We start from the raw sequence: 19,547 nt of genomic DNA on the forward strand, positions 1-19,547 counted from the left end.
GGGCGTGTTGTAATAACTTCTCTAATGTCACTATCCTGTCTTAACACATCCCAATATCTCTCAAAAATGTTGGAGACTTCGACGGCATGTTGGTTATACGTTCCAATCATCCTTATTGTTCTACTCGTATTTTCTCTTATCCTTGGGCTTAGCAGAGATTCTCTAGGGGTAACCCTTGCACTGTTCCGTGCCTGTTCCAACAGCGCTCTCGGATAGCCCCTCGCTAAAAATCTCTGAAACAGGGACTGACTTTGTTTGTCAAATTCAACCAATGACGAACAGTTCCTTCTGACCCGAAGGAACTGTCCCTTTGGTATTCCTCGCTTTAACGGCAAGGGGTGATGACTTCTCCAGGCTAACAGCGAGTTGGTAGCTGTTTCTTTCCGGAACAGTGTCGTCTCCAGTAAGCCCTCATCTGTAATGGATATGGTAATATCCAAAAACGGTATTTGTTTGTCGTGAACAAAGGAGGTAAAGCGTAGGTTGAGGTCATTGTTATTCAAGCGATTCACAAACTCATGAAATAAATCTGTACTCCCTGTCCACACCAGTATGATGTCATCTATATATCGTAACCATAGCTGTACATGCTCCGCCCACTTTTCATACTCGTCCCCAAAGACCACCACTTGCTCCCAGAACCCTAAATAAAGGTTGGCATAAGTTGGTGCGGCGGGGCACCCCATCGCGGTGCCCCGCCGCTGATGATATACTTTGCCATCAAAAAGAAACACATTATGTGTTAACGTGAATTCTAGGAGCTTCAATATAAAGTTGTTATGGTCTCTGAAGCGATTCCCCCGGGTCCCAAGGAAGCGCCCCACAGCCCCACACCCCTTGTCATGGGGGATGGAGCTGTAGAGCGCATCCACATCCAGGGATGCAAGGACCGCCCCAGGTGGTATCTGGACGCCCTCCAAGTAAGTGAATATTTGGATAAAATCTTACGCCCATTCGTCCTTGCGCTCCCGTCCTACGTCCGGGACACCATGGACGTCCTCCGGTGTTTGGAGGGCATCCAGATACCACCTGGGGCGGTCCTTGCGTCCCTGGATGTGGAGGCGCTCTACAGCTCCATCCCCCATGACAAGGGGTGTGGGGCGCTTCCTTGGGACCCGGGGGAATCGTTTCAGAGACCATAACAACTTTATATTGAAGCTCCTAGAATTCACGTTAACACATAATGTGTTTCTTTTTGATGGCAAAGTATATCATCAGCGGCGGGGCACCGCGATGGGGTGCCCCGCCGCACCAACTTATGCCAACCTTTATTTAGGGTTCTGGGAGCAAGTGGTGGTCTTTGGGGACGAGTATGAAAAGTGGACGGAGCATGTACAGCTATGGTTACGATATATAGATGACATCATACTGGTGTGGACAGGGAGTACAGATTTATTTCATGAGTTTGTGAATCGCTTGAATAACAATGACCTCAACCTACGCTTTCCCTCCTTTGTTCACGACAAACAAATACCGTTTTTGGATATTACCATATCCATTACAGATGAGGGCTTACTGGAGACGACACTGTTCCGGAAAGAAACAGCTACCAACTCGCTGTTAGCCTGGAGAAGTCATCACCCCTTGCCGTTAAAGCGAGGAATACCAAAGGGACAGTTCCTTCGGGTCAGAAGGAACTGTTCGTCATTGGTTGAATTTGACAAACAAAGTCAGTCCCTGTTTCAGAGATTTTTAGCGAGGGGCTATCCGAGAGCGCTGTTGGAACAGGCACGGAACAGTGCAAGGGTTACCCCTAGAGAATCTCTGCTAAGCCCAAGGATAAGAGAAAATACGAGTAGAACAATAAGGATGATTGGAACGTATAACCAACATGCCGTCGAAGTCTCCAACATTTTTGAGAGATATTGGGATGTGTTAAGACAGGATAGTGACATTAGAGAAGTTATTACAACACGCCCCTCCATCACCTACAGAAAAGGGAGGAACGTGGCTGATATAGTAACAAGAAGCCATTTGTCCCCCAGGATACCTGAAGGCACCTGGTTAGATGCGGCCAAAGCAACAGGAACATTTAAATGTGGCACGTGCAGAGCATGTGCTTATATAAAAAAATGCACGGAAGTGAGGGCACATGCGACAGGGAAGACCTTTAAGATCAGACAATTTATCAACTGTAAGAGCGAGGGGGTAATTTATGCAACTACCTGCTCATGTCCTGTTAATTATGTTGGAAAGACAAAACGTGAACTGAGGAGGAGAGTGTTGGACCATATAGGGGACATTGTCCATAAAAGGGACACAGCAGTGGCCAATCATGTATGGCTACATCATTCAGGGGATCCCTTTGCGATTAAGTTTCAGGGGATCGAGAGGGTCCCAAGGTCTATAAGGAGAGGAAACTGGGAAGAGCAAATCCTCCGGAAGGAGACGCAATGGATCTTCCGATTTAGATCAGTTAAACCAACTGGTCTTAATGACTTCATCTCATTCCTACCTTTCATACAATAATGGACTATGAATTAAATGTGTTCGGAATGTGGACAATATGTCATCTGTGGATAATGGGACATGTGGCACGCATGTGTAGACACTCTATTCCCATGGTGCCCATGTCGCATGTTGTGACTCTACAGAGGTCATTGTGGTGGTACTATGAATATGATGTATAACGTACCAGTATAAGTACATCAAAATGGTTAGAATATCCCCAAAAGACTCATCTCTTGAAATATGTAGGGTGGGGGGGAGGAGTTAGTAGAAGTGCTGTATGGGAGCTTTATCAATATCTTGGAAAGATTTCGTGAGGGCTGATAATCAGAGGCACCAGAATTACTAAACTAATAATCGTATGTAATACTCTGAGGACATGGGGGGAGGAGATAAGCCCCTTAAGAGATTACGTCCCCTTTAAAATGTATAATAAATCCCCATGAGATGGGAACAGTAGAGTATGCTGCGAGCGTCATATGACATCTAAATGGTTAAAACATCTATGAGCAGCCTTTATATGCAATATAGATGAGGGGAGTGATGGAGCAAAGATATGCTATACGAGCATTATATACTGAAGAATGCCTGATAATCAGAGGTATCGTTATTAATATAATCTTGTGAATCCGGGATGTCTAATTGAAGGTTACATCTGGATGATGTACGTGGACAAAGAAAGAGCCCCTTAAAGAACATACTTACCCCTCTAGAATAGTTAACATGCCCCCATGAGTTTGGGGGATTACAGTGGAACACTGGGGATACCATCGGAGCAGCGACATGAATAGATAACAGCGCGGAGGAAAACTTGTGCTTTATTTACGATTCGCGCATGCGCGAACATTCGCGATCTCGTACCAGGACATAGATCCCGCCTACCTGTGTGGCATTGTGTGCGGACGCACAGGGATTGGTGCGGTCCGCACTAGGAGGCGGGGCCTGAAGGGGGATCGCTCCCGGACTGCTCTATATAAGTCCGAGGAGAACCAGCGCTCAGCGTCAGTCACTAAAGTAGCGGGGCGAACCATCATGGTCCCGCGAACTGTGGTTTTTACCGCATTTAGGGTCTAAAGAGGTATCGGCAGTAATTTCCCCCTGATGAACTGGTGTTACAGGGAAACGCGTAGGGGCAATGTAATTGTAGCATATACTAGTGGAAGTAATTGACTATCTTATCAAGTCAGTGGAGGAGAGGGACCGGTAGTGGTGAGCTGGGGAACGGGTAGACTGACGTGGAACCGTTCTATACATTGTACCAGGCACTATTACTACTGCAGATCCACTTGAACTCTATCTAACATTCCATAGCTGATATATTAATTGTTTTTTTACTAGACCAACAACAGTGTAACTAGTGTGGGTGTGGAGGGAGAATCAGAGGCTCTGGGGAGGAGAGGCAGGTGTTGAATAAGAAGGCTGCTAAATGACTCACCCAGTATAATTTCTCTAACCATACACTATTGATATAGTGCTCTATATAACCACTTTTCAATAAGTGGTGAACTATGAGTATTTCAAACATTTTTGAGTGACTGAAGTGACAAAAAATTTAATAAGTAAATGAGTAAAAGTTAAGTTTTAGTATTTATATAGGGACTATTGGTGTGTGTAAAAAAAAACTTGCTACAGTCTTGCACTATCCAGTAATAAATGTATAATATTTTAAACTTCGGAGCTTGTGGGCGATGGAGAACATCTATTGGATTCATAAGATTTTTTTTTTTAATATATATGTTAAGGAAACCGTTTGGGAGGATACCTCTTTATATTACACTGCTCCAACTTTGGTTGGATTGGCCCAACATTGATTTGTGTAGGTTGGATGTAATAGAGACAAATGGTGTCTGGCAGTAACTAAATTCCCTATAGGGAACACATGAATGCTCAGCTTAGCCAAAAATGTATTTGTATGGTGGATGGGGAAGTCAAAAGGAGCAGCTGTCGGACAGACTATTGTTTGAACAGATATATAATATGTATGGCCAGGTTTAGGTTTTATTTTTTATGAATTTAATGGCAAAATGTCAACAACAAACACTGCAAAGAAAACAAAATCCTAATAATATAAGTAGTTACAGTACATATGTATACAGTTATGGGAAAAGCAAATAGTATGTGAGGATTATTTAACTTTAATTGGTTCTATTAAGGGTATATTCACATGGCAGAAAATAGATCACCGTGGCTAGCTGAGATGGGATGCCGATGCAGTGCATTCCGTCGTTATAGCCTGCTCCTGATTAGGTCCGAATGAATGGACCTAAACAGCAGCGTGTCTTGAGCTGCGGATGCCATAGCTGACTCAGCCGCAGAATCTGTGGCAAGATAGGTCATGTTGTTTCTTTTTCCACTACTAGCTAGCAGGGAGAAAAAAGCGACTGGTTTCCATTGAAGTCAATGGGAGCCATTATTGCAGACAGATTTTGAGGCGGATTCCACATCAAAATCCGCATGCAAAAAACTCCATATGAACATATCCTAAGAGGGCATTCACACTACTGCCACTGTCCGCCCCATGGTTTCCGTTCTAAACCCCAGGGAAACTGGACAGGGGACGGCTTTTCCTGCATGTACGACTTTGTGTCTGTGCAAAGAAAACAGTTTCCAGGAGGAGAGGCTGCATATGGACAATGGCGCTTAGCTTTAAAAACTCATTCAAATTAATGGATTTTAAAGCTGACTGCCGGCAAGCTGTCCCCTGTTCAGTTTCCCCAGGGATTAGGATGGAAACCCCTGGGCGGACAGCAGCGGTAGTGTGAATGCCCCCTACATAAAAAGTTATTAAGGCTGGGCTCCCATGTCATGTAAATGCAGTGTTTGCAGTGAATCCCATCCACACATTGTGGAAAAATATGCACAGCAAAAATGTTGTAATTTCCAAAACCACTGCTTTTTGAAAATCACATCTTGTGTATTATATAATTAAAGTAGAAAGTCTGCAAAGCTTTCCTGTGAAAAGAGCTGCAGGAAAAACTGTGATACATTGCCGCTGCAATTTTTCCCACACACATTTTTTGCTGCAGCCTGCTACATGGGGCCTTACTCAAAATGTATTTTTTTGTTGGTTATGCATATTAATATATTGTGACTAAGCAGTGAAATATGAATGGTAGACCCTAACAAGCCTTTACAATACATAGTCCTAGGATTGTGCTGTCTCCAGAGAAACAAGCCCCAGTCATTACAGGTACAAGGAGTAGGGAGCACTTGTACAGTTACACAGATTTCAAAAACAGTGCCACATTGATTTACAGGTTGCGTGTGGTATTACAACACAGAACCATTTGCTTCAATGGAGTAAATCTGCGTTACCAGACACATCTGATAGACAAGTGTGGAGCGAATTCTGAAAAAAACCTGCCACGTTTGATACCTTAAGAGTGAATTAAAAGTGCAACATTATTACATATTATTGTATTTTAGGTAAAGCACTAGAACTGCTTGTCACCATCACAGTATACTCTCTAAAATGCTATAATATATTTTTGCCCTCACCCCATAGTTTGAATCCAAAACATATGGTTCTTTGGTATTCAGCCATCCATCTGCTTGTTCTAGTTCTCTACACAACAGCTGTATCTCCAGGTTTTCATCATACATCTCCTTTCTCCTCTTCCAGGTGTCAGACACAGGTCCTATTAGCTCGGACAGCTCACGGATTTTCTCTTCAATCTGAAATTGTATGAATCAAATTGTTATCCAAGCTACAGTTTTGTACATAAGTCACAAACCTTAACAGGAAATTGAGAAAGTGATGTCACATTCTTATTGTGCAGGTTCGACTGCTCGAATCCCCACTGGCACTGAGGATGAAGAAGTCAGAGCGATGGTTTAGCACCATCTCTACTACCACCTGTACAAGGAGTCTTCTATTGTAACACTATCTTGTCTCTAATGGAAGTGAGGTGACTGCTGCAAAGAAAACCCTAAAGAATTGCTAAACAGCAGTTTATGATTAGTCTTCATGGGCAAAGTGAAAATTTCAAAATTGTGTATTTTTTTAAGTATTGAAAGGGATGTGGAAAAAATATTAAAAAAGAACTTTGAACATAGGTTATTTGTCAGAGACTTCAATGGGATGCAGCTGTAGTATCTAAATCCACTTCAATACTGATTTTCAGAAGTAAGTGTAGGGAGAATCTATATACTTGATACTGCCAATATCTGACTAACTATTTGTATTATTGCAGACTGGATATAAGTCATAAACATCAAGTATCTTTCCTTATTGTATTAAGATCTCTATTTTACTGTCATCTTTTTAGCTGCATTATGTCCTGTATTTGCAGTCAGTATCCCTGGATGATACACATAGCTGTGTCAATCACCCCCCCCCCCCCTTCCTCCCCATCTCAATTATTTCCTGGACAATTAAGAGTGCTATACTTCTGTTTGCTCTGTTTGAAGGATTTTTGTTCTAAGGGCCCGTACACACGGAGTTTACGTGTTTACAAGTGTAAAAAATTCCATTGAAGTCAATGGGATTGCTAACAATAGGTCAGATTACTGAGGACACAGTTTGAAATACAACAGCATTTGCAACAAATGCAAGGAAATGATTGAGTGTTTATATCAACTCTTTATTATCACAATTATTCCATAGAACAGAGTTCTACCCAAGTAAAACTTGAGGACATTCATCTAGTCTAAGGGCTATTAAGATATATTTTAACTCACCTCTAAAGACATGAAGTGCTCCTTCTCCATGAGAGACTTCCCCATCCTCTGAAGCTCCTCATACTTCCCCCATTGTTTGTCTATCTCTCTCTTGTATTCTTCATGACGTTTAATAAGCTGTTCTGCACCAGCCACATCATTTGGCAATTCCTCGGATACCATTAGAGCATGAATGTCTCTTGCCCAGACCCTGATGTGGCAAAGAATAATATAATCACATAAATACAAATCTAATTTTATATCTATTTTACCAATATCAGTTCTACTCCTACTTTAGATTGTTCAAAGCAGACTACCACTTTAAGGGTCAGTGCACACAGTTTTTTTGGCGCTGATTTTGACACTGAATCTGCCTCAAAATCAGCTAGAGTTCTATTGGGAGGCTTTTTTGGAGGCTGATTTTGAGGCAGATTCAGCATCAAGACCAGCACCAAAAAAACTCTGTGTGCACTGACCCTAAAAGTGGTTGTCTGCTTTGGGCAAACTAAAGTAGGAGTAGAACTGATAAAGGGTATTACGTGCCACAATATAACAAAAAAAAAAAAAGAAAAAAAAAAGGGGGGTGTGTGTGTAGGTGAGTAACTCCTAAGCAAAGCTGAATTATTTATTAGTAATTACTAAGAAAGAATTCAGTTTTAATACAACCTTTTTGCTTTGGACAATCTACTTGTAAGGGTCCTTTGGAAGTATGTGGATTACAAATGTAGCCCTTGCTCAACCCCAAGCAAGTAGTTGTAATCTGTGGGTAAACCTGGCAGGATTGCTATGGCCAACAGCTATGATAAAAACAGGAAGCAGTCGTGTCGGTTTTATTTTGGATTTTAATTATTTATTTTCACAGATCCTTATAGACTTGACTAAGGGATCCATGAAAAACAAGCAGAAATATGATATGTCCTATTTTTCTTAAGGAGCCACTCACAGCCAATCCATAAAAATGGACATGTATCTAGCTTCATAGACTCACACTAGTTTGAAAACGTTGTGTGAATAGTGCCTAAGGCTACACTCACATTTGTGCCGGTGTCTCCACTGAAAACTTGATCAGAATGTCCACCTGAAATTGGTGGCCCAAAAAACTTTTTTGTCCGCCAGTTTTAGTTTTAAAATGATGCAGACCCAACAGACCCTATTATAGTCAATGGGGTCGGCCAGTATCTGTATGTAATTGCAATTATAGCAGCCCGTTTGTTCATTGTTCTGGTCCTCAGACGCATCAGAACAATGGACAGTTCAACGCAAGTGTGAACTTGGCATAAGTCATCAATTTCCCTGCAGTTCCCCTAGGTATTATAAAGTGCCCATGAGCTGCATGTGTGATGTAGGGCAAGCTGGTCTTCTAGAGGAGTGTTCTTTGTAACCAATCTGAGCTATGACCAAGAGATTAGGATCTTCATGTATGAGCACTTACATTAACTCTCCACAATCGCTGAAATACATCTGCACTTGTTCAGCTTGTGTTAGTTTTTCTTTCCTTTCTTGGGATTTTGTTATTAGATTCCCCCAACTCTTGGCCACATCTTCCAGACTCTCTGCTACATTCTTCTGGACTGGTGGGTGTAGCTGACTTACATATTGGCCCAGTTTAATGACGTTTTCCATTTCTTTTTTAATTGCCACAAGATCTCTCTACAATAAAATATTACATCATAGGTATAATGAAACTTCGCACCGAGACATAGGTTATAATAAGCATCTGCTAGGATCCACCAACATTTTAAGGCAGTGACAATGTGGATGACATATTAAGAAACATTAATCACATGCTGTAGAAAAGATCCACATAGGCCATGTTAAAAATGGCCAGTGGTTCAGATTTTAAGTCAGCTGTATGTCAATTACGTGTAGTGGATTTTCACTGCAACAGGTAAAATATGCAGGAAATCTGCAGGATTTCCACAATGAAGTCTGACTGTAACAAAACATTGCTGGGGCAATATTTTCTGCTGCTTTCCAGCAGATATGCTACAGATTTTATTCCACAAAATATCAATTTATTTGGATACTCTCTTAAGCAAGAACTTCTAAAAGATTGTAGGGAATAGTCAAGATTTTGCAACAGATTTTGCTGCTGCAAAATCATCAGCAAAAAATGCAGCTTTTCATGTGGCCTCAGCCTTAAAGAATGTAATGGTGCCATGCACATGCTGTAGTCTATTCTGATTTCAGCTGTGGACTTGGGCGGTAACAACATATTACAACATTTTGTATGGAAAAAAACATGTAGATATTAATATATTATCTGCATCTTTACAAAGACATTTACTATAATATGAGGAACGATACTACACTAAGCCATAGATGACTAATGTAAGAATTAGTAATATAATGTCACTCACTTCAAAAACCTCATGTTGGCTTAGCAAAGTCTGCACCCCCAAAAGGTCATAACCATAGTCATCCGTGTCCACCGTGACTTCCTTCTCCTGTATCCAGCTAAGTAATTCATCAACTTCATGATCAAAGTGATGGACCTGGTGGGCTTTACCCAAAAGCTAAAGAAAAATGAAAATATTCACAAGGAATGCAAGGGAACTTACAAAATCATTTCTCAGACATAACCACTTTCTCCAAATACACACTCAGGGATAGATTTACTAGACGGTAAAAAATGTAAAAACGCACCCGATTTATCACAGTGGGTGGTATATTTGTCTTTTTAATCCAAGTTTATACCACCTATCAGTTTGCTTACTTTGCATCAGAATTTTGAACCAAACTTTTTGAGCAATTTTTGCACATCTTAAGCCATGTCCCTTCCCTTCTATGCCATGCCTTCTTATCAAACAAAGTTTAAAAAAAAGTGTCTTTGGTGTAAATTGTACCTGAATTTGGATACATCTTGATTAGTAAATTTACTCCACAGTATTTATCTCATAAACAGGGGTCCATAATATTTACAGTATTTAAGCTGTATATATAGCAATATATGCCATGAATACTTAAATCTTTTTGTATAATTGCATGTTTCCCTCTACCTGTAAAAGAATGTTGCCTTTTCATCTACAATTTATAACCCTTTTATAATCATTTTCATATTTATATTTATATCATTTTAAGTTCAATTGGATTAAAGGGGTTGTCCCATCTCAAGGATCCTATCTATACTGGTAGATTATGTACATTAAATACTTTTCCTAAATATATTGCTTTAGAAATGCTGCTTTGTTTTCCTGCTATGTGAACTTATTCCTCCCATTGTTTACACAGTGTTTTCATAGCACTGGACCTGTGAGATAGGACAAGTGACGGCACTCACAGTATTGTGATACTTCATAGTGTCCTGTACAGCAAGCTCGGGAAGTGGGGGGGAGGGGAGATACAGGAAGTGAGAAGAGGAGACAGCAGGTAAAGCTGCTGAAACAAGGAGATGGGGAAAACCCCTTTAATCTGACCTAATAAGGAAGTAGAGGGACTTTTCTTTATGCAACTATTACATGCATTCTGAATACAACACAGACTTTTATTGAAATTTAGTAATGCTGCAATAATTCTGATATGATTCAATATATTATTTGTTGTATATAGATGTGTGTGTTCCAGAAGGTGTCTATATTCCAGCATATGATATAAGCAGATACCATGGCCAGCAGCACGGACTGCAGAATACAGGCAGGCTCATGAAATGACTGAATATCATGTCACATTATATGTTCTTTAAGCTTCTGTTAAAGCCACACGTACCTTAGCACGGTTTTCGATTGCCCGGCAGACAACTTCCCAAGTGCTGTGCACTTCCTCTGTCTTCTTCTTTATTCCTTCAGCTTGGCTGTGAGACTCCTTCAGCAGTCCTGAAGCTAATTCATTTAAAGACAACACTTTGCTTTTACCCAATGTCTCAACTTCCTTCACAAAGTTCTCAAAGTCTTTCTCCAAAACCTATCAAGAAAAACGGCATAAAAAATATGACCAGCCATAGAAAAGGATGTGGCTAAACATGACTAATGACTACACTATTCGTTTGTATCACAGTGATCATTTGCATTTAACTTTTTGCAAAGTTCTGCTGGGTTTTTACACACAGTTACAGTCATGCCCTAGACCAATTTTGGAGAGAAACCAACTTAATTAATACTGACATTGGCTGTATGTTAATAGCGTACCTGGAATCATCAGGTGGAATTCTGGAGCTATGGCCGTGTAACAATGTCTGTTCTTTGCTGATTGACATCTTACTTGCCTATAGATGACAGGCTAGCAGGCAGGTTGGATGTCAAACATCTAGTGGTTGTTTTTCAAAACCCTGACTCTGAAGCCCTTTGATACCACCCTGGGTTTTCCCAAAAAAGGGTTTGCCTAAATATTTAAACAAGACCATGGCTTTGATAGTGTAAATAAGTCATACAGCGTTATAAGCACAGGTTTCCTTTAAGTCGTGGCATAAATACATTGGTAGGAGAGGAAAACTTATCTGGGTAACGTAGCAGGGCATTCATGATCCCTGTACCTTTTTTCCCTAATGAGACATATCAGCCCTTCTGACCTACATTGAGACCTCTTACACAGCCAGCCAATACCCTACTCTGCACTGAGACGAGGCAAAAACCTTGAAACAGCTGTCTGTAGATGGGAACCTCTTCCTTATGGAGGAGTTATACTGGTTTGACTATTATTCCCAGGTTATGCCCTTTTGTTTCTTTTGAAAATTAACCTATAGGGAGCTGCCTTCCAAAAGGTGGCACTACGGGCACATTCCTATTTTTCAGCTATGAGGTCTTAGTCATAGATTCCTTACACAGACAGGATTGCAGAATGATTTTACAACCAGCAGGTGTCAGTGTAGACACTGGTATGGTGGTGTTAAAATGCAGTCTCATGGCAGAATGTGCCTCAATAAAGAATACTGGATACAGGTTATAGGACAACTACACAATAGGAAAAATACCAAGGAGTGAAATAATAGGCACAGTAATGACAGTGCACAAACAAAATTAAATTAAATTGATGTTTTATATGTCATATATAAGCAAATTCTTTATTCTGAGTCTAAGTATGACTTGAAGTGGGATGCAACTTACATACCTGCAACTTGCTAGTAAAAATCCACCAGATTTGGATTTTTTATGACTGTCATGTCATGGTTACAGGTTGCAACCCAAACCTCATTGTGATCTTCATGTTGCGCTAATGATTGAATGGAATAATTTCTGCAGCTTGTTAACAAGTGCACCATTACCTTAATGTCCTCCAGGTCTTGTCCTAGGTCATCAGATTCTGCTGTAGTCTTCTTGCTCAGCAGCCAGGCCTGTATAGTATCAGCTTCTTTTAGATACTGGAACAGCTGATATTGCTCCTGTAACTGACCTCTGCGCAGCTCAGCTTTCTCCAGCAGGGACTGATATTCCCCCAATACTAATTGTAATTTAGGGATCACTATTGAACTGCAAACAAAATATAGAATGTATTTTACTGGTGTGCTGATATATAAAACTGAATAAAAAGATATTGATGAAGATTTACTGATATTGTACAAACTTAGACTGCACCAGATTTCTCAAAATGTCTTATTGTCTAGTCTAACTTTAAACTTCCTATTAGTTGGCTTAGTTTATGCAAAAAAGTGCACCAAAATTTGGCACATATTTGGAGTAATGTGTCACAAGTTAGGGCATCCCACAAAGCCAATCTGTTTTGTAAAAGTCATAAATGTGTCTAAAATAGAGATGAGCGAACAGTGTTCTATCGAACGCATGTTCGATCGGATATCAGGCTGTTCGATGTGTTCGATTCGAATCGAACATCACGTGGCAAACTCCAAAAAAATTTGATTCCCCTCCCACCTTCCCTGGCGCCTTTTTTGCACCAATAACAGCGCAGGGGAGGTGGGACAGGAACTACAACACCGGAGGCATCGAAAAAAATCAGAAAAAGTCATTGGCTGCCGAAATCAGGTGACCTCCATTTTAGACGAATAGTGGATTTCAAATCTGGGTCATATGAGAATGTGAACTTTGTGACTAAGAGACAGGGATAGCTGTACAGGCAGGGATAGCTAGGGATAACCTTTATTTAGGTAGGAATGTTATTAAAAATAACTTTTTGGGGCTCTATCGGGTGTGTAATTGTGATTTTTGTGACATAAACGTTTTCCAATAGGAATGCGTTGGACAGCGCTGATTGGCCAGAGTACGGAACTCGACCAATCAGCGCTGGCTCTGCTGGAGGAGGTGGAGTCTAAGATCGCTCCACACCAGTCTCCATTCAGGTCCGACCTTAGACTCCGCCTCCTCCGGCAGAGCCAGCGCTGATTGGCCGAAGGGTGGCCAATGCATTCCTATGCGAATGCAGAGACTTAGCAGTGCTGAGCCAGTTCTGCTCAACTACACATCTGATGCACACTCGGCTCTGCTACATCTGATGCACACTCGGCTCTGCTGCATCAGATGTAGCTGAGCCGAGTGTGCATCAGATGTAGCTGAGCCGAGTGTGCATCAGATGTAGCAGAGCCGAGTGTGCATCAGATGTAGCAGAGCCGAGTGTGCACACTCGGCTCTGCTACATCAGATGTAGCAGAGCCGAGTGTGCACACTCGGCTCTGCTACATTTGATGTGCCGGTCAGCCCATCTGATATAGCAAAGCCAGGTGTGCACACTCGGCTCTGCTACATCAGATGGGCTGACCGGCACACGGTGTAGTTGAGCAGAACTGGCTCAGCACTGCTACCAATAGGAATGCATTGGCCAGCCTTCGGCCAATCAGCGCTGGCTCTGCCAGAGGAGGCGGAGTCTAAGGTCGGACCTGAATGGAGACTAGTGTGGAGCGATCTTAGACTCCGCCTCCTCCAGCAGAGCCAGCGCTGATTGGTTGAATTCCGTACTCTGGCCAATCAGCGCTGGCCAATGCATTTCTATGGGGAAAAGTTAGCTTGCGAAAATCGCAAGCTGACAGGGATTTCCATGAAATAAAGTGACTTTTATGCCCCCAGACATGCTTCCCCTGCTGTCCCAGTGTCATTCCAGGGTGTTGGTATCATTTCCTGGGGTGTCATAGTGGACTTGGTGACCCTCCACACACGGATTTGGGTTTCCCCCTTAACAAGTATATGTTCCCCATAGACTATAATGGGGTTCGAAACCCGTTCGAACACTCGAACAGTGATCGGCTGTTCGAATCGAATTTCGAACCTCGAACATTTTAGTGTTCGCTCATCTCTAGTCTAAAACACCTAATAAATGTGATTCAAGGCATAGCAGAAAGTTTTCTGGTGCATATTATGCCAGATTTCTTAGTAACTCTTCCCCAAGATAAAAATCGTGATCTCACATGAAAAAAATTGGGATATAGCTTAAAGGTGAAGCTTATTTGAATACAGCCTTCCCTGTCCACTGGTTGTACAACTTGCCAAAAAAAAAAAAATTAAAAATAGGATGGAGTAGAAACAGACAGAGCTAATGTACAGAATATTGAGAGGGTATGACATAGATATGAGCAGCCCACAGAAAGTAATACAGCTAGTCCATGCTTTGGTCTGATTCAGAGACAGTATTGTGACTGTATTATACAACTGGAGGTCTAATAATGACCCAAACTTACAGCACCATAGATCGCTAGCTTGTTACTATGCCTAGTCAAAAGACACACAGTCAGGATGGGCTTTGCAGCTGTATTAGAGACTGTATAGTACTGCTACATTACAGCTGTCTGAATGCAGCCTTTGGAGCATATACTGTTGTGGAATGCATTTAGAAAGCGCTTATTGTGTACATTCTGGCACTATAATGCAGGTATACTTTTAATAAGTAGAGTTTGCTACAGAATACTGGTGGGTTTATCTTACATTTCTACAAATATGGTAATACTGTATAGTTAATCATTTAGAATGACATTTGTAGTACCTCTCTGGATTTTCATTATCACTCTCAAGGCTTCTTCCAGTGTCTTTAAGCTTGTTGATCTTTGGCAAAAAGCCTTCAAGGTCTCGTATGGTTGTATCTAATTTCCGCAATAGTGCTTGGGTGGATTCTTCATTTTTACCGCTGTCCGAGGACTTAATTATGATTCCCCTCTCTGCCATCCATACTTCTGCTTCTAATAGCTGTAGAGTAGAGGAGATAATCACAAGGTGTTCAAGGAGTTTAGACTAAGAATGAACACTGCATGCACCCAAGTGTCTCCCAATCTTTTTAGACTTGGGGCACCCCTGGGAACTAAAAAAAAAAAAAAACATCCTTGGGGCACCTTTACCAAGTAATTTTTATTAAGAGACAAAAAAAATGTGAGTTTTGATGTGTTTTTAAAATAGTTTTTGAATTTACACCAAGAATATAAATTTGTTTCACTTGTAAAATTACAAAACCTCACCAAAAGCTGCATCAAAACTGCATGCAATTTTAAAATTATTGTAACTGCATCACAACTGTACCGTGTGAATGCTCCCTCAAGGCTACACCAACCTATACTTCTCATCTAGCACATATAAAAATTCTCCTTTTAACATCACCACTAAACTACTAAACTACAAGCTATATTAGCTTATGTGACTTCAACAAGGTCCAATAGTCAGGGGGTCAGTCTCAGAGGACAAATCACAATCTTTAATTTAGCATACCCTCAAGCTCACCTCAGTCAAAAACTGTTGGGCTTCACAGGCCTGTGTCAGCCTCTTCCGTCTCCTTTCTGCTTCAGCTTTTAAAGTTTCTGCAGCTACCTCCAGATGATGCAATCGACTGTCAATTTCTTGTCTTGCAAAATGGTTTCCTCTTACCAGTTTCCGTCCAGTGCCCATCACAGCTTTTGTCAATGCTTCTCGACTGCTAATTTCATTCTCTAAGTTCTGCCAAGCATAACATGTAAACATTATACATACAGAAAAAATATCCTACAATACAAGTACATGTCACTGTGAGATTGACGTTTTATTATACTACCTGATGCTTCTCTAGTAATGCCTGAGCAGTGGTCAGCGACTGGCCACACTCTTTAGATGAGGCAAGGGGCATTTTGTCTTCTATCCATGCTAACTCATCATCAATGTCTCGGAAAAACTGATCTAATAACTTCCTGCCTTCCAGAGCATCTCTGCACTCCTGCAATGGCTCATTAAGGCCTTTGTACCTAGGAAAAAAATAAATAAATATTTTTTTTAAGTTTTAATTTATGCTTTTCAATAAACAAAGACAGAAATGGCAGCACTGTTAGAGTAAATAGATACAAAAAGGCAAGAGGGGTTGTTGTGACCTAAAATATATATGTAATGTAAACAGATAAAACAAGGAAAACACAATAATGTGCAGTTAGATGAGGACCATACACTGCAGCAACAAAGAAAAAACAACCAATAACCATAAAATAACACACCATTCACAGCCCCACACCCCCATCCCCAATCCAACTCAAGGTACGTCAAATCAAATAGCGGTCTCGGACAACTCCAGCCAACATACTTGACCATATAATAATATTAGTATAGTTCACAAATAAATAAACAGCATAGGAAATGACAAACCTGTGAATAAGAATCCGAACTGTATCTTCTATTTCATCAGCCAGGAAGTGACCCTCCTGACGGAATTCAGGGGTTTTATCTGCCAGAACTTGCAGTCGCTCTCCATGGCTAGCAACGTCTTCTTCAAGCTCTCCAAGTTTCTCAAGTGTCATGATATCTTTTCCTTTATTAGCAGAGTCCAGCCTGGCTTCCACCTGGTCCAGCCACTTTTCAATATCCTCTAAACTTTTCTGAAATTGCAGAGCCTGGAAGACAAGATACAGCAGAGAACTTCCTATAATGTATGGAACTTTATAACTGGAAACAGAACTAGCAATGCAGTCAACATTATCCGGTCACCTTATAAGCAGCCTGAAGCTTGTTTGCCTTCTCAGTACACTTTTCAAGTAGTTCAGCCCAGAGTTCCTCCATTTCATTAAGTCTTGTTTGGATGATATCTGAGGAGTAATGGTTAGCTTGTAACATCTTCTCCCCATCCTGCAAAATTCAAGATCAAGGAGTGTGTAAAAGAGTATGTTCAAAGCATAGTGTACAAGTTTCTCTTGAACAGGCATTTTTAGATAATGTCTGACATTTATACAGCGATGTCCTCCTCTAACCCACTCACATCTGTCCCTTTTGTACTCTAATAAATTTTCAGTTTGTCCATTGGATATATTCACATATGGCAGATACAGTCATGGGAAAATCAAAGTACGCCCTCTTTGAATTCTATGTTTTTATGTATCAGGACTTAATAAAAAAAAAAAAGAGACCCCAGATAAGGTCTTAAAGGGAACCTGTCAGTTCTTTTTTCGACTCCAATCCAGCTGCAGCACCATGTTCTGCACTTTCCAGTCATGTCACTAACCCTTCGTTCACATATGCGTTTGGTAATTTGTTCGGGGAGGCCGCATGGGGACCCCCCGAACGGAATACCAAACACAATTGCAAGCGCTGTGCAGTAAAAGCACACGGACCCCATAGACTATAATGGGGTCCGTGTGCTTGCAGATCTCCGCTCAAAACATGCTATCAGGAAAGTAGTTCAGAATCTACTTTTCTGTCCATATGATTTGTGCGGGCAGCACGTGGCAAGCAAATGGACCCCATTATAGTCTATGGGGACCGTGTGCTTTTACTGCACTTGCAATTGTGTTTGGTTTTCTGTTCGGGGGGGTCCCCATATGGATTCCCCAAATGGTTTACCAAACACAGATGTGAACGAAGGGTTACTCAGTTTTCTGATCACAAAAAACAAAGTGAAACCCTTGTGAAACCCTGTATGGAGTTTGCAAATATACCTCAACTAGTCACATTGAGGGGCCATTCACACGGAGGAGAATGGTGAAGAATTTGGTGTGGAATTTCAGCACTGAAAGAAAAAGCCTCCCATTGACTTCAATGGGTTCTGCTAGCTTTTTATTCCACTAGCAGAAAAAGGAACCCAAGGAAGAAGTCAATGGGAGGTTTTTTTTCAGCGCTGAAATTCCACACCAAATTCCTCCGTGTGAATGGACCCTAGGTGGGAGCTTTAGCTTGCTAGTCATGCAGCCTACACTCCTACAAGAGGGGGTACTTTGTTCTTCATATTACTGTTTGTTACAGGACAATCCAATCTATACATATAAATATGGTTGTTTTTGCAGCACAAGTCTTCCTTAAAGAGACTTATTTTTTTCCTGAATATAGTCTCAGTAATCTGACTGTGACAGTAGACAATGCTGCCAATAAATTTTATCCACATACTGAGAAAAAAACCTTTGTTTGTTGAGCTATGGGTTTACCCTCCAGTGTTCAACCTTTCCAATACAAGCTGCAATTCCTGCTGCAGAAACCCAGGACAGAAATTCAGCACCATGTCCACCCCACATGACCCTGCCTAAAATGGTCGCATGTTTTTGCCAAAATCTAATAAAATTTTCTTGACATCACCAGGTTTCATCTACATGTAAAGCGATGCTATGATTTTCTTACAGCTCTTATGCTGTCCAACCGGTTGCGGTTTGCCTTGATCTCTGCCTCAAATGTTTGATGTTTTTGTAGCTTGCTCTGAAGGTTGCTGGGGTCTCTCCAGTTGTCATCCATGGCGATACTGCTCTTCTCAAGCATCCAGACACCCACCTATCATGAGGTATAGATATAGGATATTATTAGTAATGAATGTATATTTTAAATGACCAGTAATCAGAAGTAATTTCATATGCTTTTGCTAAGTCCTTAAATGGAATCTATTAGTCAAAATGTTATAGAGCAGAAGAGGCTGAGAAGATTGATATATATAAATATATTTGTTGGAAAAGACTCAGTAGAACCATTCATTCATCTAAATCTCTGCTCATTCAGGGTTTAGGAGTCCAGTGGGTGGTTGTTATTAGTGACAGCTAACCTTGTGTGTAAAATAATAAAGTGAATGTTATCAATCACTGAGTGACAGCACACACAGCACGCGTAAGCCGAAATCTTGGACCTGTTCCCAAAATACTATATCAGTCTGTTCAGCCCACTAATTAGACAGTGTGGTCAATGCAAAATGTTTCCTTTAGTCATTCAGGTGTTTTATAAATATAAGTTTTGGGACTACCAGTGCTGTATTACAGGTGATTTCTTAAAGTTAGATAACATAGATATACTATATAAATGATATTATAAGTCACTCCACACAGAGAACTAAATGATCCTGAGTCTTTCTTTTCTTTTAGTTGCTATGTCTCCTAGTATCTTTTTCTATCTGCTATTCTGAGCATGTATGTGTTCTTTTCTTACAATATACACTCACCGGCCACTTTATTAGGTACACCTGTCCAACTGCTCGTTAACACTTAATTTCTAATCAGCCAATCACATGGCGGCAACTCAGTGCATTTAGGCATGTAGACATGGTCAAGACAATCTCCTGTAGTTCAAACCGAGCATCAGTATGGGGAAGAAAGGTGATTTGAGTGCCTTTGAACGTGACATGGTTGTTGGTGCCAGAAGGGCTGGTCTGAGTAT

General features: G+C 41.0%; 1 protein-coding gene across 1 annotated transcript in view; it reads right to left on the minus strand.

The window, feature by feature from the left end:
• The window catches only part of SPTBN5 (spectrin beta, non-erythrocytic 5), a 201,019-nt gene that overhangs the window by 16,457 nt on the left and 165,015 nt on the right, over positions 1 to 19,547 (minus strand). Inside the window, exons 44-55 of the mRNA XM_075282805.1 lie at positions 18,531 to 18,677; positions 16,914 to 17,051; positions 16,575 to 16,819; positions 15,997 to 16,183; positions 15,690 to 15,902; positions 14,965 to 15,164; positions 12,305 to 12,509; positions 10,813 to 11,007; positions 9,468 to 9,623; positions 8,540 to 8,757; positions 7,129 to 7,318; positions 5,947 to 6,123 (exon numbers count right to left, since the gene is read on the minus strand). Of these exons, the coding sequence (XP_075138906.1) occupies positions 5,947 to 6,123; positions 7,129 to 7,318; positions 8,540 to 8,757; positions 9,468 to 9,623; positions 10,813 to 11,007; positions 12,305 to 12,509; positions 14,965 to 15,164; positions 15,690 to 15,902; positions 15,997 to 16,183; positions 16,575 to 16,819; positions 16,914 to 17,051; positions 18,531 to 18,677 (2,271 nt within the window). The remainder of the gene's footprint in view (positions 1 to 5,946; positions 6,124 to 7,128; positions 7,319 to 8,539; positions 8,758 to 9,467; positions 9,624 to 10,812; positions 11,008 to 12,304; positions 12,510 to 14,964; positions 15,165 to 15,689; positions 15,903 to 15,996; positions 16,184 to 16,574; positions 16,820 to 16,913; positions 17,052 to 18,530; positions 18,678 to 19,547) is intronic.

The sequence above is a fragment of the Leptodactylus fuscus genome, chromosome 7 (genome assembly GCF_031893055.1).
Source record: "Leptodactylus fuscus isolate aLepFus1 chromosome 7, aLepFus1.hap2, whole genome shotgun sequence".
Classification (NCBI taxonomy): domain Eukaryota; kingdom Metazoa; phylum Chordata; class Amphibia; order Anura; family Leptodactylidae; genus Leptodactylus; species Leptodactylus fuscus.